Source organism: Neophocaena asiaeorientalis, unplaced genomic scaffold, assembly GCF_003031525.2.
Source record: "Neophocaena asiaeorientalis asiaeorientalis breed wild unplaced genomic scaffold, Neophocaena_asiaeorientalis_V1.1 scaffold393, whole genome shotgun sequence".
In the NCBI taxonomy this organism is placed as follows: domain Eukaryota; kingdom Metazoa; phylum Chordata; class Mammalia; order Artiodactyla; family Phocoenidae; genus Neophocaena; species Neophocaena asiaeorientalis.
This window is the reverse complement of record NW_020175123.1, coordinates 301,588-327,898: the sequence shown is the minus strand read 5'-3', so window position 1 is coordinate 327,898 and position 26,311 is coordinate 301,588. Positions and strand designations below refer to the sequence as shown.

Below are 26,311 nucleotides of genomic sequence, written 5' to 3'. Positions count from 1 at the left end.
ATTGAATGAGAGTGCAAGAATACCTTGTATTCATAGTCATTTTTCCTAAGCCAATGGAAGCATTCCTTTCTCATTTGTCTTGTCCTCCACACATTCTAGTATTCTGTTTAAGGATCCATTCCCTTAGCCTATATATCCAAGTAATGCCTTTTATATCTTTTTTTCATCCTTGGCAAAGTGTTACATTATATCATTTCTCTGTACACATTAATCCATGGTACAATGTATACAGTCAAGGATTCCGCTCCTTAGTTTTTGTAAGATGTGGGAATATGTATCACATGGGTGAAGACTTGGACTTCTGCATTGTCAGCATGTGTAACGTAACAGAGTCCGTGTATCCACACTGGTGACTGCACGGCATCCGCAAAGGAAACCTTATCTTGTTTTATTGCTTGCACTGAGTTATTTTTAAAGCAACAGGTAAGGAGGAAGAATAAGGGAGATGATTTTAACGTCATCACTTCTTATCAAGTGAGTATGTACAAGGTACTCTACACATGTGCCGAACACTTAACATATGTGATCTCATTTAATCATCAGGACAGCCTTATTAGACACTCGTATTTCTCCATTATACAAAGAGGTTAAGTAACTAGTGCAACTAAGTAAGGCTGCTGGGATTTAAATTCAGGTAATCTTCTTCCAGAGTCCAGGCTGTAAACCAACACGTTATCTAGATTTGTATATGTAGGGAAAATGTTAGGAGATGTACCTTTGGTAGTTTGGAGGTGAAAAGACATGTAACTTCTTTCTCCTTTTTTCACTTAATGATATTTTTCACTGACTAAATATTGTTATATTCCTTCCCACCGAGGGGCACTACTTCCACCACCTCCCACATCCATTTCCATTAACCCTCACCAGGCTGAGTCCACTAGATTAGTGATGCCATTGGTTCATCTTTGGCACATTGAGATTTTGAGCAGAGAGTCCAGCCTACTGCTTAGCTTTTGACCCTAGGCATGTCAAAAGAAGGCATCCATGAGCTTCCCTGGTGTCGCAGTGGTTGAGAGTACGCCTGCCGATGCAGGGGACACGGGTTCGTGCCCCGGTCCGGGAAGATCCCACATGCCGTGGAGCGGCTGGGCCCGTGAGCCATGGCCATTCAGCCTGCGTATCTGGAGCCTGTGCTCCGCAATGGGAGAAGCCACACAGTGAGAGGCCCACATACCACAAAAAAAAAATATACACCACGTGATGGTGCTAGTTAAGACTTGGCAAAGCCTCTTAACCAGCTACTACTGGATGCCGTGTAATAAAGCAGTTCGAGCAGCTATTTGAACACTATCTATATGTAGTTTGAAAGCCCTCCTTATGAGGGCTGTCTGTGGATACAGTAGGAAATAGATGGGCACCAGAACTAGTTTTAGATTTAAGAGTAGGCATTGAATACACCTACTTCCAGAGAGACCATTGACCATATCCAATACCCACTGGAAAATAAAAGAAAATCATATCTAAGTTAATAAATTACCTCTCTCTGTACACCCTCCTCTCAACCCCAGCTTTTGTCATTTAGGTGCTTTTAATTCAGAGGGGTTTCTTTCAAAGTGTTAACTCCAGTTTAACTGTTTTTTATGGTGTCCGAGCAGAACCAGTCAATAACACCCTCCACCCCATTTAGCAGATAAGAAACCAAACCTCAGACTTAAGACTTACCAAGAGCCACAGCAGATCGTAGTGGGGTAAACCTTGCATTCCGTTCTTAAAACCTCCCAATCAATTGATAAGCTGTGTTGACCTCCTCAAATACTAGCAGGACAAAGACAGAGCACATAGCACCAAGGTTCCTGCTCTCCCCTACGTTTAAATGTTAAAAGTCGGAGATTTCTTTTTCACTTTAAGTGGTATTTACTTCACTTTACACTCTTACAGGAGCCCATAAACCCTGGCATAAACTACAAAATACAGCGAAATGATGGTGGAAGAATAAGGATAAAAAGCTAGGATGGGGAAGCATCTAAGAAATGATAAGCCAGTAGGATGAAATTAAGAGAACGAGAATAACTAATGGGGTGTGATGGGGCTAAGATGATGATAACAGGGTGGGAAATCATTGAAGAGGCAATGAGAGGGGGGTGGATGAGATGTTTAGCAATATAAATGGTCTTGTCGAAATGAAGGCAGAGTGCATTTACCCAGCTGTGAACAGTGTGATGAGAAAATATTAAGCTGAGTCATTTAAACATTCTGAATAATAATTGTAATAAGAATAAAATAAGATAGATATAGTATAATATGGGACAGTGGTCTCCAGCTGCTCTATAAATGCTGAAAGCAGTTTAGCTATTTATTTTCAAAGCTGGAAACTTCATACCAAATAACCAGTTGGAGGTTTAAAACATTTTTCTCCTTGACACTTGTGTAACTAAGACACAGTTCTTCACTGTGCTATTATTGACTTGTTCCATCTTAATGCACTTAGAAAACTTTGGCATTTAAGCCACACCTTTCATCCAAGAAAGGAAAGCTCACTCTTCAAGGAGACTGGGTTTTCTTAGTGTCCAGATGTATTGAGTGCCCAAATTCCAGGCAAAATCTACCCTTCTAAGCTTATGACACGAGATGGCAGGCAGATCAGATTTGAATGTGCACATATGCTTTTCTTTTTATGGTTTTGATTTTTGTTGATTTTCATTTATCACTGGTCTTTATCTAACCAAGCTGCTAGGAGGAATGCAGAAAAGTATTAGGATTACATTACATTATAGGGTTTGGGGGTAGCAAGTAACGCATCCTATCCCTAATGCAACATTCTATCTTTCTGAAAGAGCCCCGGAGGAGGATTTAGAGTTAAACCTGGGTTTTGATGAGACAAGTAGAGGACACCTTAAAGCCTGAACTCTTTCAGCACATTCAATCTATGGTCAGTAGCTTGGGGATGGGACTGCGAGCGACTCATAAGCTGAGACTCTAGCATTTAAAAGAAAAGCACGTCTTACTGCTGAACAGGATGTGTCATCAAGCAAATCTGGTGATCAAACTTAAGATGAGATTGTATTATCACAGGGGGGTGGGATGAAGGAAAAGACTAAAAATCAGATTTTATCATGCCAAGAAGCTTAGTGTCTTTGCATTACTCTTGCACTGATATCAGTAATGTGGAAGGAAAAATCTGAGGGAAAAATTGAATTAGTATTTACCAAAATAAATTTTCTAGATGCTTGGCTAAAGCTGATATGAACCGTAGGGCTTAAAGGGAGGAAAGGAGTCTTTAGTTACCACAGGTTCATCTTTCAGAAGTTAAAGAGCCCAGAACCAGGGCCAAGATGCATGACCTGAATTTGATCGCTACTAATTTAAATGCCCTCAATACCAACAGCCCCCAAAATCTGTAATCTTGGTGGATTTTCCAGAGGAGGGCAGGGTCCTGTTTGCAGGGTTACCACAATAAGGTGTTATCCCCTATTCTAGCTAATTTTTTTAAAGACTTTGGATGTTAAAGTTTACTAATAGCTCTCTGATAATTTAGTGTTGGCAGGAAGGACAGACAAATGCTTTACAGGAGATATGATCCCGTAGGCATGAAAATTCATCTGTTTTTAAATTGTGAAGCTAAACGTGAGTAAGGTATATCTATCTATATAAATTCTCCATGATGCTTACTATTTTCTCCCCTTTAGAGCGTGTTTTACCCACAATCCCCCACCCCATTCAAGGTCAGTATGATTTTTATCGTTGTAGTTCTGTTGCTGGGTCATTCTCCATCACCTATAATGTGCAAAACACAAAAAGGGGGAAGCACCTTGACAAAATTCACATACAAAAGGAATCATTTTTTTCTTTAAACCTTCAAAAAAAGGTCAATCGATTGCCCTCACGCTAGTTGAAAGGCAGGTAACTGGTCTGTCTGTACCTGACCTAACTTCAAGTTGGTCACTAACTGAGGAGACAGTGCTAAACTCAGATAGCAATTTTTTGTTCTATTAATACATATTACAGGTAACTATGAACTCACATATTTGGAACACAGCCGGTTAAATTCTGTAGCTCACAAAAATATGAATCCTGTAACTGACCACCTTATACAATCCAAATCTGAAGTCATTTGTATTACTTGTAAAAATGAATTTATCTATTACCAAAGGTTGAACTCAGCCAGATTACAAGGACGTTACCTTTTCTTAAAATCTTGGCCGATTTGGGGGCGTTTCCTTTTAAACATAACTATTTCAGAAAACACAAATAAGAAAACAAGGTAATCCTTCCATATTCCTTCTCACAGAAATTTCTACACAAATTAAATTTTGCCTTCTACATCACGGTTAGCTGCAAGTGCAGTGCAGCCCCGACCTTCTAGCTTAAGGGCATTTAAAGGCAAACTGGCAAATAAAATTAAAACAATAAAAAAACCTGAAATGAAACCAACCTACCATTGAAATTAAATTCCAGAAAAGTGATTTGCAAATAACACTCAAAGACTTGAGAAAAAATGGAAAGTAGGCCATGTGGAGCCTAGTGTGGAAAAAATAAATCCAATTAAACAAGATTGTCGTATACACTCTAAAGGAAATGTGCTCAGAATTAAAGGTAGGAAGCTGCTGTTTTATAAGTTTGAAGACGGATCATGTTTCATTAACACTTGTCCAAACTAAAAATTAGGCCAGAATTGGGGGTAGATACGGAGAGTGTCAATAATGTGATGGTTTTGCATATGTATGTATTCACATATATGCAAACTTCCTTTAATTACATTAGAAATGAGAATTGCACCGTTTCAAGGATCAACTAGACAGCTTAATAAAAGAATTATTCTTAAATTTGAAGTAGGGGCCAAACTATTTTTAGAAGAACCGTGTTGAATAAAATTCTTCCCTAAAACATTGTTTCTTATCCCAGTCACTAAAAATAAGACTGTTAAAATGTGCCTGTTTTTTAGACTTGACAAGAAACTCAGTGTTCGTGGAAAGCATCCCATTTTGAATTCCTGACATGCCACAGTCATTTTAAAACATTTATCTTCTACTGTTGCTGCAGAGATTGACACCATTTTATCATGTTGCCATCTTGCAAATATCTTGATGTGACAAACATGCACATATGCGTTTGTCCCAACGCGTAACGTTTTCAAAGAGGTCATGCTCCATCCAAGACGGGCTTTGTACAGTGTCACTACTGCTCGAGGTATCCTTTGTGAGAGCAGTTCTACAGCCACAAAGTCAAATATTTTATCTGATCACTCCTTATGATATATATAACATTGAACAAAATGAAGCCAGACACTGTTCACAAAGGACAGCTGTTTGATATTGAAAAACAATTTGGACCAGGATGGAGCATGTGGGATTTTGTTGAACTTGTTATTTTCCCACAAACAGAACTGTTGATTGGAGAATGACCCTAGTTTGATTTTACATTGTAGATGGACTGTTGTAGATAACTTCCATAGATCCAGTAGTTTTAGAGAATATAGTTTATCTTACTAACTAATACTTAGGGCTTCTGCTCGTAGAAATTGAAAAGCTGTTCATGGAGACTTGGGGTAGCTGGTGAGAGAGGTAGTTATAGGAAGTGCCCTCTTAAGTTTCCTGTTCCTTACAAGGACTTTTACTTTCTAGAATCAAATCTGTTTTCTTCTCTTCTTTCCATCCAATCAAGATGGCAGCCCATGGAAAAAAATGCTAACATATGGGATCCTTAACCCTTTTTATAGTACCGAAATATCTAAGAAAAGCTGACTGCCTCACTGTGGTCATAACTATAACATGAGACACCTTCATTTAATTAAGTATTATATATTGTCATCATCTATGTGCAATCCTACCTTTCCCTCCTAAAGTGTGAAGATGTCTATAAGCAGATGGTTGATGCAAATGGCTTGAAGGATTTTGAGCCAATTAATTTTCATAATGTGTTTTGAAAGTAGGAGAAAGTCCCCAAGCTCCTTTTCTCTCCTCCCATCATAAAAAAAGAGAACTTTCCCTCCTACTTTCCCATAACAGGAACACATGTTTAATTTCAGCTACTTCATTGTTAATATCTCTCTTTGGAGGGTCTCCCCTCCTACCCCCTCTCTACATGGCCCATCAAGGTGACTGGGGACAAACAACAGAGTTGCAGCAGGAATGCAGTCCTAAACCTCTTCAAGCTGTGATTAAAAAAAAAAACAAGGCTCAGTAAATCAAATGTGTTTCCCTTGGGTTTCCTTCATCACATTGCTTGATTTTCTGCAGTGATACTAAGAATACTGGAATTACACCAAAGGACAATTTATATTGTCTGCGGCCAATCGGAAATTTTCAAACTTCCTTTCCTCTTATGCCCAAAACAAAACAAAACAAGCTTCCCTGCTCCTTAATTTAAAAGATAAATAAATAAATAATAAAATAGTGTGCCATTTTTTATCTGTTTCTGATAGGTGTTTTTTTCCATTAATTTTAATTTAGGTTTATTTATTCTGAAATGAGTCCTGAATTGCATATATTTGGCATAACTACCCCTGACTACATCGCTGCAGAAAATCCACTGAATTGTAAAATGAGGAAAGAGCCAGCTCTAAATGTCTGAGGGAACTTTTCTCACTTTGTTAGTCTCAAATCATTTCCTGAGGGCTCTGAATACTGAGAATCGGGTAACATTGCTCCCGTCTCCTCCCTACGCACAGCCCCTCATGACGGACGTGCACCAGAGATGCTCTCACATTTAGAAGGACCGTAGGTGCAGAATGAGGTGATGAAACCAGCCTCCCGAAGTAGAAATAAAGGGAAAGAAGAGAAAAGGACAAGAACAAACCACCGTTGTGTGTTTATCACCCTCAAGTGAAGAATTCCCTCGAGCTCAAGGCTCTCTGGCCACAATTGCAGCCACTTAAAAAAAAAACAAAATTAATAACCCTGGAATCTGTCTACCCTGTTTGCCTCTATCTGATTATTTATTCCAAGTGAACAGCCTTTCCATTCACTAACCCCGTGTGGCTAGTAGGTTTGGGAAATGTTTGAGATTATCTTCCAGGTTCAGGCACTGCACTGGGTTTGTTCACAGCTGCTTGCCATTCCGTTCCTGTTTTTCCATTGATAAAACACATTGTGCATGGCTGGGTTTGCATGATTAATACAGCTGTCTAAAGCTCACTCTGAAAACAAAACACGCCCCACAATTAAAGTAGAAAAAAAAAATTAATGTCCACAAACAAACCAGGCTTGCAGAAATCTGCACTCCTCCTGGCCTGCTTCCTCCCACAGGGAGACTGGTGTTGCTGTGGGTGTGCCTGGCATTTGAACAGCCAGATTCTATCTCTAGAAAGAGGAGGAGATGTACCTGTCCTCAGCTGGCACTCCCAGGAATGGGTTCTCAAATCAGACTCAACTGGCAAGGAAGGAAAGCAGGGAGAAAAATCCTACAAAGATCCCATGCTGTGAAGGTGGCTGGACTACAGCTTCATTTATTTTCTGTAGGATATTATCCCAGGGATCAATGAGAGAATGCTTCTTTTCAGCTCCTTATTATAACGGCAGTTTTACCTTGTCTAATAAAAATGGTAGTATTAATAATAATAATAGCTAACATAGATAGTGGGCTTCTCATGTAATAGAGTTCTAAGGGCTTTTGCATGTATTAATCCAATTAGTCCCTACACCCCTAGGAAACTAACATGCACCTTCTCCTACACTTTTAATCATCAGAGTACACCCAAATTCCAATCTACTCCTTGCTGCACCCAGGCACATATATAAATCTATAGTACATTATAAATAACCATTATGTATGCATTCATGGTCATTAGATATGTATTAGATATACCTGTCTAATGAATTTTAAACACTCATCTAATTTATTTTATGTATTATAATTCTTATAATGTATAATACAGTTGCCTTACAATCCGTACACTTTTACAAAGTCCATTTCCAGACCCACTCAACACACAGAGTTGTATGCCCAACTCACGCAGAGATTTGAAAGTTTCCATCTTTAAAAAACATGAGCGGAGCTGTCTGGCATCGGCACATCTAATTTCACACACTTATTCAGGCTGATTTACATACACACCTCTATTAATTATGGATAATTACTAGCATTGTTCTCTTTAATTCAGTTTTTCCAACTGTGAAATGGGAAAGAAATTATATTTTTCATGCCTACAAGCTCAAATGGTGTTTTAAATAATATATAAAATAGAGCTTCAATTTCCTAGAAAGAAAGCATGTTGAATGCAAAATGATCATATTCAGATACACATATGTCTTATAATTTTTAAAGATGTACTTATAGTTAAAGATGTACTTGTACCATGTGTCACGTTGCCTGGATATTAGTTAGATAAAAGTTCGGTTTGGCTTCATTATAGTTTGACGTGTTTCGGATTCTAGGGATGTCTGAGTTTAAATAGAGAAGTATCCCAAGGTCAGAGAAAGAAGACTTTTCATTATTTTTTCACCACCATCATAATACTACACTTAAGAGGAGCTGCCAGGTACACAGTTCCCTGCTGTGTGACACACACTCATACACTCATGCTCTTGCTGTCGATGCCCGTATGCACATTGCCACCTGTCAGACTAATCCATAATGATCAATCTAAAGAACCTGCCCTTTATTTCTGCTCAAAGGTGTAAAGCATGTCCTAGGAAAGCCTTCAGTGTTTAAGTACATTTCTCCTTTCCCACTACGTGATGGAAACAAGGGTCTTGTTTTTTTTTAATAGAACTTAGGTAGCCACGTCAACACAAATTTACAGCAGAATCATGGGCCCTGATTAATACAATGAAGATGATTAAGAGTTGACATGAATACCTGACAACCACCCTCTGACTCCTTTAATGGGAACAGGAGTCTGACATCCTCCCGGTCTATCCCAAGTGGGATATAGTTGTGCCAATACTCACCTAGAATCAATACTGCACCAGCCAGTTCAGCGATTTAGACCCAACTGTAATACGTGGCCCAAACCACTGATTTAGACCCAGTTGTAACAAGCACTTCTCTCTGTTGAATCTACTTCCGTGTTTCGCTCTTTCACCTTTTCATTCTTCCTTCTGCCCTGTTTCCTAAACGGTTCTTGTTCTCTCCCTGTTAAAATTTTCTAGCAAGAATAATTCTGAAATTTATTCACGCTCTTATTTAAATGTCCAACAGAAGCTTGGAAGTGTTACCTCTCTCAGAATTTACATTTAGCTTCAAGCTAAATGGCTAAAAATCCTACAGCATCAATTTAAAGGAAGGAGAATTTTTAGCCCTGGGACTCTTTTCTGATGCCTTTTCCTATTTTCCTAGTCTGGATCTGCCTACATCAGTCAGCCTTTCCTGGTGATCTCCCTGTATTTATGCCTTGCTGTGCTATTTAGATTTCTAGAGCCAGCAGGGACTTGAAGATGAATTTTTTTTTTTTAATCCAAGCTCCCACTAAATTTTAATTTGATGGAAACATTTCTCTTCTATGAGCTTTATGAGAAAAAAAATATCTTTCAAAGTAACAATTACATTTTGGGATTAAGTTTGAGTAATTGACAGTCTTGTCTTTTTAATTAAAAGGAAGAAAGCCGCCTAAGAAGAGCTCAGTGAGATTTGCAGCAGAAAATGTTAGCATGCTGCCCCAAAGGGTGAGAAGACCAGGATCCTGAATGGGCAGAAACTGCTGATGCAGGTCCCTTTGGTCTTTAGAGAGCTCGCCTCGGTGTTTGCCAGAGTGTGACATTTAGCAGGAGGTAGCAGTGTGCTGTAACGAGCGTTGCTGGGTGTAGCCAGGAAGGAGGTCCTTTCACTGGAAGCTTCGCTCTAGGTTCAGAGACATAATACAGATCAACAGTCCTTAAAGGAAGCGGCACTACTTAAGAGTTAAAAAAGAAAGAATACATATTCTTCCAAGAATTCAATCATCAGTGCAGTCTCAGCCCCTGACAAATTTCATAGTATAGCCCTGCAAACGTATAATCTTTAATTTTCGTCTGCCCCATGGCTCCCTCATTCCTTTTCACCTGAATTTCTTATTCCTGTTATCTGTATTTCTTGCTCTTCTTTTTCTCTACATTTTCCACCATATTCACCTTGCATTATGCATGCACCCTCTCTTTGACATCCTTCAAATAAAACCATAGAAAAAGTTTTGATGTTGTTAACATTCACCTCTAAATACTGGTTACCAGCCATGCAAGCACCACAAAGCCATTATCCCATCTATCTGGAGGAAACATCTACTTCTGAAGAGGCAAGATACAAATTAACCTTAGTAACAACTTCTCTTACACCGTCACTCCGTCCCCACAATGTTCTTTCATCATCACAAGTCATTTGTAGGTATTAAACAAGCACTTCCATAAGGGAAAAAAATCAGCTTAAGGGGTCCCACCTTACATCTCCCCTTGTATACTGTGGTGAAGAAACACACCTGCCAAGTCAGAACACAGCATGACATAATGAGTTTGGAATTCCAACTTAAGGTGTTCATTTGTACACAGATATATGATGGGAGTAGGCAGACCACTCACTAGGACTCCACTGTGAATTGTCAGCTATAGCCACCGCAAATCAGTAGGGGGGAGAGACCTTACAAGTCATTTATCATGCTTCCTAATTGGACCCTGGGGAGTCAAGCACTGCCATAGTTTACTGCACTATTTTACTAATCACAATGCTGATTGTAAAGGAAAACACTTCCGACATCTCTGTAACACATGTGTACGTTTCAATACCTAGACATTACCATTAACAGAGTGTCTTTGCTATAAATCACAGCTATCAGTCCATTCTCCTTTATCTGTCCCATACTCACAAGGGAGATTCTGCCTCAACCACTCACCTCCCAAACCTTGCAGTCCCGGTATGACTTTTAATTGCCTAAGAGGATGTTGTTTGGGGCAACAGTAGCGTCCTGTGCTTTCAAAAGATAAAAAAAAAGCAGTAAGAGATAACTGTGCCTTGGCTGAGCACCCATTCTGTGCATCATCCCATCCCCTTTAGCCCACACGGCACCAAGCATCCCCAGCCATGTTCTATGTCGGAAAGTTTCTTGGCCATTCTAAAGTGCTTTCTCAATTGTCCATGTGAATGTTTGGAGGGCAGAAGCAACTAAGCAAAAAAGGAAAGAAAGAAGGAAAAGCAGTAGCTTGCACTTCTCTTTGTTGAATCGCAAGTTAGAGAGTAACTTGGGAGATTTGTTCTATTTTCTTCCCTGGAGTTCCTGAATACAGGTAAGTTCATTGTTGAAAGCTGCTTACTTCGTGTGGCAGTGCTGAAAAAGATGGCATGCTCTCACGCATTGGAGGTTGGTCTTCCCGAAGGATCAGCCCTCCCGTTCTGTCATTAAATGAATAGTGTCACTTGTTCTGCATTTAGATGTACTCTCCACTTGCTTTTGCTTTGTCAAGTTCCTTTTAGAGTCCATGTTTTCTTTTCCTCTGGTTTCTAACCATGAGGAACACAAGAAATTAACTTCATTCTCAATGGGCAGTGCACACTAGTTTCTGGCCCAAATGAAGTTTATTTAACAATACACGATATTTTGATTACACTGTTCATTCCCTCAAAAAAAAAAAAAAAAAGTACTATCCTAGTACTTTTTATGTGCCAAGCTCTCAGCTGGATCTTGGGAAACACTGTGGAGAGCAAGCCAGACATGGCCTCAGTGCTAATAGAGCTTACAGACCAGACGGGGCAGTAGATGATGAATTAAGCAATCACAGGAAACTTTGCTTTGTTGAGGAAACCTGTGTGGTATATGGGGAGCACAGAACAGGGGCACCTTAGCTAACCTGGACTGGTCAGAGGGGCTTCCAGGTGAAAGTGAAGTTCAAAATTAAGGCAGAAAGGAGAGAAGGGAGAGAAGAGCAGAACATCCCAGGAATGCAGAGATCTAGAGTCCAGAGAGAGCTGAACAATATGGTCTAATGAATTTTTAAAATCTGAAAAAAAAATACATTTTTCCCTAATAGTTTCCTACTTTTCCTTGTTTGCGTCTGGCCTGTTTAAAAGAAAAGTGATAAACCAGTGGAGTTAAAAGAGAGGAGATGGGCATTTCTACCCGTTACACATTTAAGACAAGAAACAGCACCTGTCCGCCTGATTGCACAGATATGCACGGATAGCGTATACTGTATGGTAGGTGGTGTTATAGAGGTGAGTTTCCTGGAGGATGCTGAGAGCCTATTATCTAGCAGAACATCTAGAGAAAACTTTCAGCCTCTCAACAAGGAGGTTTGATAGTAGGTTTTTATTTTAGTTGTAGGAACGGTCAGGTCGTATGGAGCCATTTGCGTTTTCCAGCAGCTGCTCTAGAACCTGGCGATGATGCTATGTTTGGAGTCGGTGACGCAGCAGGAATGACAGATAAATCACTGAGGCGTCCTGGCGCTCCAAGTAATACAGTCACTGCGAAGGGCCCAGGGCAGAACCGAGAACCGCCTTCACCAAGTTCTGCCCTGCGGCGGTCAGTGCCGCAGATGCAGTCCCAAGGGTAACTCTGAGCATACCACCTTTTTTTTAATCCCTTATCTTCCCTTATTTCCAATAAATAATCCCTTATTTCCAAGAGCCTTAACATCCCAGGAAATCTCACAAATTCACTTGTTATCTCTGCATTCAAATGCCATAGGCTAGTTACCTTGTTTCATGGTATTTGAATGTTTTTGATTTTGAAACTTGCAAAATGAAAACACATCTTACATGGATTAAAGACCATCTTGAATCCCTTAGAATTTAAATTTAAAATGTATTCTAAAACGGATCTGCAATTCACAATTTAGAGCATAGAAGTAGAGAGAAAGAAAACCAGACAGGAGGAAAATCTCTAGAGACCGACCCAAACCTGTACTTTTTAAATCTTTTTTAGCAAGTTAAATACATGAAGGCACAAAAGGCTTCAAATATACATAAAATGTATATTTTTAAACACGGAAAATATAATCTACTTTGCCCCAACAATAAGTAGATTCGGGGCTGGGAGATAGCTCTTTATGAAATGAGATGACTGTTCTTTAATTCCATCGAGGGGCAAAGGCCAAGATTTTACCCACAGGTGCAATGGGCGTGTTCCAGGCACAAGGGCAGAAGCACGTGTTTCTTCTTTAAGACAGAAGGTTCATGTCTGGCCCTAATACCTTACTGATAGCTGATTCAAACAAATTTGCTTCTGGAGTTTTTCTATCTTATGCATATTTTCAGGTGGAGTGGCCCAGGGAAACTCCTTTATTAAACTTAGCCCATTGGGCATTCTCTAACATTTTAATTCACTGATTATTAAAAATTAAACCTCTCAGGCTAAATAAGAAATCTGCAGGATTTGAGAAGGCTGACTTTGCTGTAAGAGACTTAATGAAACCCTCTCTTTATGTCAGGAGTGCTTAGTGAGTCTGTACTCTCTGGAACCATCCATATCACAACTGAGCAGAGCCCGTAGCAGTTAAAGTTAATTCGTGCATCTCTACTCACTCTACAGGGCAATTACTTCAAGCGTGCAGTCAGAAGGACCTCATAGACCCATATATTACATTTCTCATTGCATTGTCACTTCATGCTGTAAAGACGATGTTCCTTATCGAAGTCAGACCTCACCTATCTTAGCTTCTCTTTAGTTTTACTGTATACCAGCCAACTAAAAAGTGGAGGAAAACATTCATTCTCTTTGTAATGATGTCAACCCAAAGATAAAGAATCAGAAATTGATTACTTTCTTTTCCCCAGATTTAGAGGTTTTTTGAAAAAAATGCATTCATTTGTTTTTATAAATAGTTTTCCGTTCTGATAATAAATGTTATGTATTCTCATTATGGAAGAATATGAAAATATATGAAACTATAAAGAAGAAAATAAAGATTATATATAATCTCTCTCCCCAGAGATAGCACCATTAATAATGATATAAACAAATGTTTCGTCTGAATGTTGGAGCTGTCAGTGTACTATGAAATGTTCAGGTTAAAACACCTAACCCATTCTCCTTTTTCTGCCCTCTCTGAGGCTGGGCCTGTTCCTGGGGCTTGCTCAGGGTCACAGAAGAGGCAGGTCCAGGAGCAGTGTTCCTGCCCCCAAGCCAGTGCTCTCTCCGCAGGCACAAGCGCTCTCTCAACTCTTCCAGGTCCTAAGTCAAACCTGACTCGTTTTACAAGAGATTTCCCTTGCGTCACCTCCAGGATTTCCAGTAAGAGTCCTCCTTTCAGATGTGGGTCCTCCTACGCTCTCTGTCTAAATTGGGGTATTAATACAAATTTGTCTTTTTTGAATGAAATGACCTCTTATTGTAAAAATTTTTTCTCCAATTCTCTTTAGTATCGAATGTTTAGTTAGTAGAGGGTTGGTTCACTAATTGATGAGAATAAGGAATGAGTCTCAATTATTTTACCATATAATGAGAAATTATGTCAGCATTAGTTTTGATTTGGATTTACTCATTCATTCACCACGGAGCTCTCACCATATGTCTAAGGTGGCAAAAAACTTGGTAAATCATTCATATCTCTGACTCACTCCAAAACAGCATCAAACATCTGAAGTTCATCCCTGGTCGCAGTCAACTCTAAGAGGAAAAACCCCTAGGAGCATTTGAAAGTCAAGTGTAGGATTCCTTTCTGACCCAAATCTAGCTAAGGGGGAGGCCAACTTCCTTTCTCAAATATTGACGACATGTTAAGACTTTTTAGTTTTCCCAGCCAGTTTGATGTATTCCCCTAGTAGTCAGGATAATGATCAACCTATGAAATAACTAAGAAAACAGGAATAATCTTAAATGTTGACTCTTAGGACCATTTCTGTATTTTGGCTTTTCCCCTGAACTAGACGCGGAATGATTACTGTGCTTCTCAGAGAACATTACTCTAGAAATACTAGGCATTAGGGTTTATAAAACGTGAATACAGTAAAAGAGAAAAATTAAAACTCTAACAATCCAAATAGAAATCATAGGCATATCTTTTTCCTATGTAAAAAGGAAAATAATAATAATACTTGTAAGTAGAAGTGCTAACCCCTAAAGCCTCCAGGTAGAGCAGAGAAACCATTGAGAAAGAAATTGACAACTTTCAGAGTGTGGCTTTGAAAATTGAATTAATAAAGATGTCCCCCTTTTAAGCTACTATAATAAAAAAAGGTTTTACTTTTCAAAACCTTGACAAAAAAAAAAAGAGCACAAAAAATCATAAATTCTCATGGAGGACACTTAACAAATGTCATGCTTCAGGTCCTCAGCATCAGTGAGGGAAGAAGAAGCATCACGTCGAATATTCTTATACATTAATTTCATTAAATTTCTTAATGATTTTAACTCTGTCCCTCTCTTACTTTTCCCAGGCAACTGAAGGATAAAATCTGTGTTGAATTTGGACCCTCCGTCTCCCCTGAACATACACTCTTATTCATTCTGGCCCAGAAAAAAAGTGCGATTAGTTATTTTAAGTCCTCTAACATGTCATTTTCAAAACCTGGGACATATCAGAAGATTGGCTTCATAGAAAGAGTTGTGCCATATGCAACAGAGAATTTCTCCTTGCTCCAATGGCTGTGGTGTATTGAAGAGTGAGCCGTTTACATTCAAGTAAATACCCTGGAATTAGAACAACTGCACGAACAGTATAAACCGCTAAATTCTACATATCCTACCTGTGAATTAGAATGAATGCTTATAAGCATAGGATTAGAGATAAGTTGTTAAGAGTCAAAGTACTGAAAATCTATTCTTCTTCTCATGGATTCGTTGTACCCTCACCTCCTCTCCCAGATAAAATTCAATGAAGGCAAAATGCCAAAACAGCTCATAAATATAGATATGGAAATTTCCTCAGGTACTAAGGGAGTTACCAAACTGTAAACTCCAGCTTCCAGTGAAGCATCCCTCACCTTCACAACACTCACTCTAATTACAGAGAGAGAGAGAGAGAGAGAGAGAGAGAGAGAGAGAGAGAGAGAGAGAGAGAGAGAGACCTAATTATACCACATAATGGCAGATGAGAGGAAAGACTAAATCTTCTGGCCTTTGAACAAAAGAACATCTTGGGTTTTTATTTTCTAAGGTTTAAATTTCATGAGTTCTTAAATAAAGCTTAGCCCTCCAGAAAATTTTCTACCTGCCAGGGATTTGGGGACTAATGAAAGGACCTCCCAGCCCCATATGGTTCTTTAAATGACTGTGAATTCCCAACAATAATTTTGCCTTTGTGTTAAGGCATAGTGGTTTCAGAGAATAAAATTTCCCCCTACCTAGAATCTTAGGGAGGGCAGCTCTTAAGGTATTGATTGATTCATTCATTCACTCAGTCACTCATTCATTTATTCATTTATGTACTCAGACACTTATTCAGCAAATCTATTGAACACATACTCTGTGCTAGAGAAATAGTGAGCTGAGGCTACAGTAGTGAACAAGGAAGACATTGTTTATGCCAATGAGAAAAGCCCAGTCAGCTCTTTCTGATGCTGCACGTTTGTATAACACGGCTGGTTGTAAAGAATCTGAAAGTCAAAAGTCAAAGACAGATTAGCATAAATAAATTTGTCAAGGCACTTGCTTTTTCTAGTATTAAATTTTTTTTTCCCATCGCCTCCTTGTATGCCTTCATCAGGAGCTGAGGTCTAAGCATATGACAATAATGCTTCCGCAGAAGTCTAGAACTGCCTCTGTACTAGAACCCCCCCAAAATTTTGTCCATTGTATTGCTGCAGTAGATTTATCTTTTTATTTTACTATTTAGACTGGCACTGCCATGCTTACTTTTTAAGTGTATCTGCTAAAGCAAGATCGACGTGTGTTGAGAAGTCTTCGAGAGGCATAAAAATGGTAGGTTTCAGGTATATTCTAATAGGTATGTCCAGGGAATCCCTACAGAATTGGTATCCCTGGCAAGGCAATTTTACTCAAGAACCTGAGATTGCCTTCACGTTGGAAAATAAAGAATAATTTTCAGTTGTTAGGGACCAAAACAATTTTTTTTCTTGCCTATAATAGGAGACTCCTTTTTGCAAATAACATTTCATGCCTGCTCTGGAAAAAAAAAAAAAATTTCTTTCTCACTACTGCCACCTCGTGGACAAAGGTGATTTACTTTAGACGGCGCAAAGGAACATGTCTTAGTATTACCACAAGATGGCAGCATACAACCAAGTTTTCAAAGAGCCCCGCTCAAAAAAGTCCGGGATTTTGCTCCTCAAAAGAGAATGTTCTATTCCAACAGAAGAGGATGAGTAGGAAATAATGGTACAAAATAAGCACTCTGTTCCCTTTTTCTAAGTGCAAATGGAATTCCAAGTGTTAAGATCATTAGTATTTCACAAACTAGTTCATTTATTGCAATAGGTAAGACTTCCTAAAATTTAACCGGTAAGCTAGTTTTTTTTAAAAGATATTTTAAACAAGTATATATTTTTATCTGAATTTTTGTGACATTTTCTTCATAGAGTGTAGTATTTGAGCAATGTTTTTAAATTATTTTGTTGAACTCTTTTTAATTGATTAGTAGGGGAGTGTCTGTTTCCTAAGAAATCCATTTAGGACATATAAACTTTTGCCCAAGCCTGTGCCAGTGACTGGTTAACCCATTGCTAGTTTTCTCCTGACCAAACTGCTACCTAATCAGCCTGCGTCCCTATCACTTCAGTGTGCTAGCAGTATCTTGTTTTGTTCATCCATAGTGTTGCAGATTTTTAAAAAGAAAAATTTTTTGAGACTGTATTGCTATGGCTTACTTTTAAGATCTGTTGTTCTCTTTTTCTGCCAAACTTTAACTGACAATCTTTCCTAGAAGGGATTTTTACCATAAACCTGACAACAACAACTCTTATTTATTGAGCATTTACTATGTGTCTGGCAGCATTCTAAGCATAGTATGATAATTAATTTAACCGATAGAATAAATGTATAAGAAGCATTTGATTAAACTTATTTTACAGTTGATGAAACTGAGGCAAAGAGAAATGAAGTGATAATTTATAGCTTAAGCAGAACTATTGGTTTCCCTGCTTGCCCAGGTTCCTGAACAATTGCTTGGAATTATTCCATGAGGCCCGGAATGGAGCAGGGAAAAACAAGTGTTCTTTACATGAAGATGATTCCATCACGGATCTAAGCCCCTTTGGGTGAAGAGCATCACTTTGTGACCTTGAGAGGTCCTTCTAAATTCTGAAAAATGATAAACCAAAAGGCTTGACCAAAGAAAGAAGTTGTACTTTGCACAGAGCAGAACCAAACTTTCCCCAGTTGATATTGAGTCATTTAAATGTCCCAGTGATAGATAACCCTGGAGTTATATAGGCTATGCTTACTCAGCTTTGCTGTCATAAAAATTCTAGAGGGGTATAGTGAATAATGTTCAGAGTTCTGGCTGGAGAACCGGGAGCCCTGAACTTCAGTCTCAGCTCTGCCTCTTGCTGTTTGTGTGACCTTGGAGAACTGATCAGCCTCTCTGGGCCTCAGTTTCCTCATATCACGATAAGCAATTCTCTACAGTGCCTTTTCCACACGTTTTAAGGTGATATGCTGATTTCAAAGAAAAGTGGTGAGATCAGGTGTTATGAAAGAAAACAGGTGTCAGCGTGTTTAATATACAGTTGGAACGTTAGTGGTCCGATGATCAGTGTGGTCAACAGGTGGAGACTGGCGTTTTATATCTTGAGAGAATCTTGCTTCACTTCTAAGGTGAGAGAGACATCAGTTGCTGGCTTCTGCTAGGAGAGGAGCAGAAATCTTGCTCCAAGCTTCTGAATGGACTTCCATCCTGCTACAAGTAATGGACTAACTCTTCAGGGATAGAAGGGCAGGTGCTGATGGCCTTGAGTGTCTTCGGAAGTGCACCGGCACTCATGGTATAAAAGAACATTCACACGGGGCTCCCCACCAGCCCCCACTCCACACCTGACCAGTTTAGAGAAACTGTCCTTAGATGCACACACAGTCCAGCTGATACTAGTTTTGCTAACGCTGAATTGTAGCCAAACATTTTCAAGACTTCAGACACTAGGATAATTGTGCCCTTCTTGTTGGCATCATAAGAATGCTAGAAAACACCGTGCTGTTTGAGAGCTTCTCGTTGTGGTCTCCTTTGGACGGGCAAATGGAAAATCGGGGAGGGAGAGGCTTAGTAGATTGCTCTGAACCTCAGAAACTTTGCAGACCTGATTCTGAAGATCTGACCCCTTTGTGCTAAATCAGAGAATAAAGAGTTCAGCTACTCAGATTCTCTGTTGTCTTAACAGAGTCTCAGATCCTCTGTTAGGAGGATGCCTGGCATACCTTTATTTTTCTCACACTTCAGTGATTCTGCCCGTTCTGTTTTGGCCCGTTTTGCACTCAGAGTGCCGTCATGCATTTGCTGTGCTAAACAGGGAACAGTAACAGACTCAGCCTCTGCTTCCATGGAACTCAAAGTTCACTAGTGAAGATAAGCATTAATCAAAACCTCAGACAAATGCATTTGAAATTAAAACTGAGATGAGTGTTATGAAGGAGAACAGAGCTTATAACAAAGGGACATAATTTTACCAAGGAGTCAAAGGAAGACATCTCTGTGGAATTTGTAACTGAATGACGAGTGGGATTCCTAGCAGAGATGTCATTAAGCCATAGGCCCCACAGCAGAGAAAACATGGTACCATGGAGCATCAAGACGGCTTGTGGGCTGGAATGCAGAGATGATAAACATTAATGAGGCTGGAGGGGTGAAAGGGCAGAGCCATGGACGTCATGCTAGGGATGTTAGCCTTTATCCCGGAAGCCATAAGAAAGCATAAACAAGTTTCAAGCAGGACAGTGAGGAGACTGGATGTCCAAATCAAAATCGTCTCTTTGGCTTGAGAGTCCAAGTCACTTAGTGAAAGCACACCATTCAGGGATGCAGGGCTACATGCTGATCTTCAAAGAGAAGAAAATCCCTATCCAACAGCCATGGTTTGGGCTCCTATATCTGAGCAGTCATTCAGCTGGTCCTGAGATTCAAAGTATCCTATGGAAATGTTCCATATTTACTCCTGAAGATCTAAGTACTGTGGTTTAATTGATAAGGATACTTAAAAGGGAAGGCAAGTATTTGACCTATAGCAGCTCTTCCAACCCTGAGATTGATTTATACACTCGACAAATATTTATTGAGTACCTGCTGCATGCCAGGCTCTTATCGAGGCCCCAGGGATACAATGGTTGACAAGACATGCACTGTCGCTGCCTTCATGGTACATATGTTCTAACAGAGGAGATAAACTCTGAACAAGCAAATAAGTAAGTGTATGACATGATGCCAAGTAGTGATCGGTGCTCTTAATATTAGTAAATCAGGGTAAAATAATAGGAAGTAACAGAGGATACCATTTTTGAGAAGGTGATGAGAGAAATCCTTCCTGAGTTGTTGACATTTCAGCAGAAACCTGAATGAAGTGACTGAGTAGGCCAGGCGGAGGCCTGGGGAGGAACACTCCAAGCAGATGAAACAGCAAGTGCAAAGGTTTGAAAGTTGGAATGGATTGAGTGTATTAGAAGAAAAGGAAGAAAGGCAGTTGGCTTGAGGAAAGCAAACCAGGATCAATATGGTAGAATGCAGTCGGGAGCCAGATACATCCTACCATTCCCCTAAATTGCAGTCAAGTGTCCTTTTACATGCAGAGTTCTTGTACTTGTCTGCACACATCACATGTTACATCAAGTATTTGTAGTTGCAAATTGTTTTTGCCACCTCCAACTGCACATTTGTTCCAACAAAACAGTCTCTTTCCGTGTGCCTTTCTTTCCATCTCTACCCATATATTTTCCTCTGAGAGTGTTCTTCCCACCCTTCCTCTCATGCTCCTTTCAGTGGAGAGTACCAGACTACCTTTGTGCTTATTCTCAATTGATACAGAACTTTTTACCTGTTTTTGTTTTGCTAAATGTTTCCTTTTTAGAAATTGGCACCACCGTACACTTCAAGCAAAAAGGTATGGTTCTTATTTCTGATTACCTTCTGTATGTTAAAATTAAGATTCTACAGCAATACATCGGGGCCTTATACACTTTAGTTCATTTCAATAATCTGCGATAATAATTTCCATAACACATCTGCTACTGTTTTTCCCAAATTGCGAACTTTCTCACTTGCAAAAAAACAGCCCCTGATCCAACCCATGACCCCAATATTGCTTTTGACAGCTATTCATTTTTAAATCTCTGGAACTGAGCAAGTTATTCCCCCTCCCACCTTCCTTAAGTGCCCATGGTTAATTCTTGCAGAGCTGCACTTTGGGAAATGCCCAATGACAGGGCTCTCAGAAGAGCCAGAGAGTCTACTTTACCATCCCTTGTTGGCTGTTCAAGTAGATAATATTGCTAAAGGAGATAGAACAGGGTCTCCTAAAATGAAGCACTTGAGCATTTAATATCCCCTCCTGCCTGAGCGTTCTCCCAGGTCTTCATATACCGTCACCCTGCTACACTATACCCAGGCTGCTGGGATATCCCAGGATTTTGTACCCTCCAGCTGCCCCACATAACTTCATCAGCCATGTGGCATATAAGTTGTATACTTTCCCCTACAAAGACAGTGCAATCAGTTCAGAGCTTCAGGATATGGACCCTAAGATTCAAACAATTTGCCAATTCTGAGGTGTCATCTTCACAAAACCAACAGAAATCCCTAACAGTGTCTGTCCCCAGACCAGAGTCATGGAAAAATAGGTTTGGCAGACACCACCCTCCGTAAATCTTCATGGCCACCCACCTGGATTGGTAATTGTCTCCTATGAAGATGTCTTCTTCTCTGAGTTTCAAAGGGGATGAGACTACCAAGATCATTCTCAATAGTGAGAACCTGTTCTTGTGGTACTTAGAGCCTACCAGTGAAGAAGCTCAGAGATTGTGGACACTTTGTTGGTTACACCCAGGAAAGGTCCAGCACCTTGTTTATGACCAGTGCTAGCAAGTCCTCACAGAACGCAGCAGGGAAGAGGTGACCAAAAATATGTACATAGGACCAAGATTATTTGGGGCAAGAAGTATAAACTACCATTCTCTTCAGCCCTTCTTCCCTCTCCAATGCCATGATTATCAATTACATTTGAATCTTAAGTAGCTGGTGTTAGTAGAACTTAGTGATACCACAGAGTTTTGGTGTGGAGGGGAAAATAGGGCATACGATTTTTTTTTTCAAAGACCAACGAGAAAAATTCCTCGTGTCATTCAAAGAAATTCTAAGTAATGGCCTAAAATTTCAAAATTTTTGAAGTCAAAATATTTGATGCTGTTTTGATGGAAAAAATATGATAATCCCACTTCACTGTGAGAATACTTCAGCCTTACCCAAGACTCACTTTATAGAAAGAGGAGCTAATGAATAAAGAATTATGGAGAAGGAACCCAAATTTAATTCTAAGACACACGGGTCAAAGAAAATATTAATATATCCCCTCTTCCAATCTGCTCCAGCCTGGAAATTATAGGCTGTCATCTCCAGTGGATTCATTCACGCAGAGAAAGCTGTACTGGCGGAGAGTGGACAGCAGGTGGCGCCAAAGTCAGTCTTTTTCCCTTTAAACATGGCTCCCAGGACACTGGGGGGTGGCCTCAGTCTGGGCATCTAGATACTGAGACATTTAGGAGATTATTTTTCTCCTTTGCTTAACAATTGTTTTGTATACCGTTTATATTTTTGTTTTCTTTTTAGTCAGTCAATCCTTAGTAATTCTAAGAAGAATTCAAACTTAAACTCATCTGGCCCTTCTTCTTTTCTTGTATGGCTGAACTATGTACAGGAATAAAATTATAAATGACCTGGATACCATAGTGGCTGGAAGGAATGCCCAGTGATCACTGAGGGTGTGATTAATGATTATTTTGAATAAATCTGGTCCCAAATCCTGGAAAAAAGCTCAAAGTATTCAGGAGAAGCAACAGAAATGTTGGCCACATTGAATCACAAAGTATCTCCAAGCACACGCTCTCTAAAGCAGGTGCTGAAAAATCACCTTGTCCTTTCCTCGAGATTTTACTGAAAGACATCTCAGTTGGTTTAGCATCCTGCATCAGATTTGTAGGGTAAAGACTTGCCCCCCAAATTCTCAGATCTCGAAGTTTCAGGATGTTTTATCAATTTTGCCCTTAATCACAAATTCCCTTTGATAAGCATTGTCATGGCAAAGTGTGGTCCGGCTTCGACCCTGATGCAGAGTCTCACCTATCATCCTGTCCTGAGGCTGAGAACCTTGACCTGGTGTGTTGACTCAAGATTCCCAATCCTGCGGCAGCTAAATTTCACACCTTCAGGTCAAACATTAAAAGCCTTGATCCAGTTCACAAACCAATGCCTTTGATTCAGGTATTTCATGCCTTTCTGTTATCCAGACTTTTAGAGTTAATAACAATAATGATAATGCTGCTGCTTATTGAATGTTTACTAGATAAACACATATACACATATAGGATGTGGCTAAATACCAAGATATGATTTTTGTCTGTTACATGAAAAACATGTAGCAATTTTTGAATTGTGGTTCTATTTGCGCATCTATTCTTAAGGCTAATTTATGTTTGCAGACTCTTGCTTTCATTATATCTGTCAGTATATAAAAGCACTTGCTGAGTGTGGCCATCTGGCGTGGGAAATAAGATTTATTATTTGCATTTCCACAAATAAGCAGAAATTTCATAACTATGAACTAAAACATAATTAATGATTTCGCTGATTACCCTTCCCTGAAATAGCCATTAACTGAAACAGTCTCCTATGCAGTCATATACATGTCTGTAATTGCACACACATTTGTGTTGATTCCACAACTATCACCCATTTACCCTTGTACTTTTTCAAGCCTATTTATTTTTTCTCAAAACCAGTTACGAAAAGAGGAAGTCATATAAGCACATCAAATAGCTATATGAGAGCGCTTAATAAATAGTAATTGATAGAGATGAAAATATCTTTAACAGATCCACAAAATACATTTCAAATATGTAATAATAATTTTATTAGCGATAAAATTAAAGATTATTAGCACAGTTGTACTGGGATTCCCTATGTATAACATAGAATAGCATGTGAAAGTAACAGTGAATTCTCAACTATGTGTATTAAAAGACCTATAACGTGTGTATATCATATGTGTATATATGAGTATGCATATAACAAATATACTTCTCTTGGTATCTGCATATATATGTGTGTACATACATTAGCAAGAGCGTTATATATGAAATATTTATCTAGGTTCATATACGCATATATCATATTTTTCAATGATGGCACATTTTTGTTTTTTCAAATATTTACTACCCTTCAAATAAAATGGTAACACTAGACTTTTCAGACTCCCCCAGGTACCACTCAATTCCAAGATGTCTGAAAGATAATCTAGCCTGTCCCAGCACTAAAAATGAGATTAAGAAAATAGGCAGAATTGAGTCTTTCTGAAAACTTTCTGTTTCCGTACTATCCCTAGGGCAAAACAAAAATCATTCTTGCTTAACCCCGTATGGCCTCAACTTGTGTGTAGACTTTGTTTTGGAAGCGTCACTGACACACTAATCCAAACAAATGTGCCACAGAGCTCATGACATCTAAAGTCTAAAGAGGAATTAAAATGATAGGGAAACACATTGCCCTCACGCCAGAAGCCCTGGGGAGATACCGTTAAAGGAGCTGAAAGGTCCCCAAAGGCCAGAAAGAATGGGGTGGGGAGGAGATGAATTAGGAAGAACACTGAGTTAAGACTAAGAACACTAGGGCCTGGTCAACAATTACTAATCAGCTTTGTGCAGGATGTAAAATCTTCCTGAACCTTAATTCCTCACGAAAAGTGTGAACCTGAAGGTAGCTACAGTGCCTTTTATTAATATGATCCTACAGCCATTCAGAAAAATTAAATCGATTGAATATTTACATTGTTTATTCTGTGTTTCCGTAGCTCAACACATAATAACACTCATTTTATCCTGGAACTATGCTGTTCAAACTTTGTATATATTCATATTTTTATATTAGGGGATATTTTTAATATTCTCAAGAAGGCATTCTAGTAAAAAAATCTTCTAATGAAAATCATTTTTTCAAAGATAATGGATGCCTTCCTGTTGTTTTCATTGTTCTGGGCTACTATTTTAAACAAACCCAGATTTTATTTGCCGAATGTCTGACAAGGGACTCACCAGCACCCCTTCACTGTGTAACCTCACTGAACAGTGGTGACAGGCAAAGTCTCTGGAGCCAGCCACCTGGGGGATCCCCAGCTCCTCTGCTTACTAGCTGTGTGAACTCGTGCGATGGATTTAACCTCTCTGTGCCTCCCTTATCTCACTGTAAAACAGGGTTCACTAGAGTACCTGCCTCATAACATGCTTGTGTGCTTGTATCTGTAAAGCATTTATAACAGTACTTGTAAGAACTGCTACATAATTGTTCCTTGGTTGTATTTGGTTGTTGTTGTTCCTATTATTATTCACATAAAACATAGATAAGAAAACATTTTTGAGTTCAACATTTTCCGTGTTATTTTACATCTGATCTGGTATGTTTGTAGACAATTTTGGAAACGTTTACATACCAGAGAATGCTTCCATTGCATTTGCAAACCATCATAGGTTTAATATTTCTCTAGGAGGTGGGTCAAAAAGGATCTTGCTGTGATTTATGTCATAGAGTGTTCTGCCTGTGTTTTCCTCTAAGAGTTTTATAGTGTCTGTTCTGGCCTTACATTTAGGTCTTTAATCCATTTTGAGTTTATTTTTGTGTATAGTATTAGGGAGTGTTCTAATTTCATTCTTTTACCTGTAGCTGTTCAGTTTTCCCAGCACCACTTATTGAAGAGGATGTCTTTTCTCCATTGTATATTCTTGCCTCCTTTATCAAAGATAAGGTGACCATATGTGCGTGGGTTTACCTCTGGTAAGCATACAGTCTTAAATTCAAAAGTCTTTCGTGTGAAAAATACTACTATTTTTCTCTTGTAATGAATCTAAATGAACAGAACTATATAAAAGGAGAAAATGCAACAGGCAAAGCATAGGAGACAGGCTCTTTGGACCTACATTTACTGCCTCAATTCTCTTTGTGTCAGCACACAAATCCCTTCCCCACTTTCCTCTCCATTCCTACACCCACATCCTCCAAATGGTGTCCACATTGGGAAAACTCAGGTGGCACTGGGAAACCCACAGACAGTCCCTCCAGGATGAATTCTGGGCAAGTTCAAGCCTCAGTTCTGCTTCTGGTTTGGACCTGCCTTGCTAGGCTTTTTTTGTTTTTGTTGTTACTGTCTTTAGTTTTTATTTTTAAAGTGTCAGATGAAGACTTTGAACCAGATGACCCCCCGCTGCTGCTTAAGATTCCACGATGAGTTGACTTACTTTCTGCCTTGCAGCTAAGGTGCCACCCAGGCATAAATGTTACTTTGAAACAATTCCCCTCCCCATTAACAAATAAATAATTACTGCTTCCCC

At 39.3% G+C, this 26,311-nt stretch overlaps 1 protein-coding gene across 1 annotated transcript in view; it reads left to right on the top strand.

Moving 5' to 3' along the window:
- LSAMP (limbic system associated membrane protein) overlaps positions 1 to 26,311 on the top strand; it is a 284,128-nt gene that overhangs the window by 257,148 nt on the left and 669 nt on the right. Inside the window, exons 7-8 of the mRNA XM_024764389.1 lie at positions 3,627 to 3,662; positions 20,791 to 20,823. Coding sequence (XP_024620157.1) covers positions 3,627 to 3,662; positions 20,791 to 20,823 — 69 coding nt within the window. The remainder of the gene's footprint in view (positions 1 to 3,626; positions 3,663 to 20,790; positions 20,824 to 26,311) is intronic.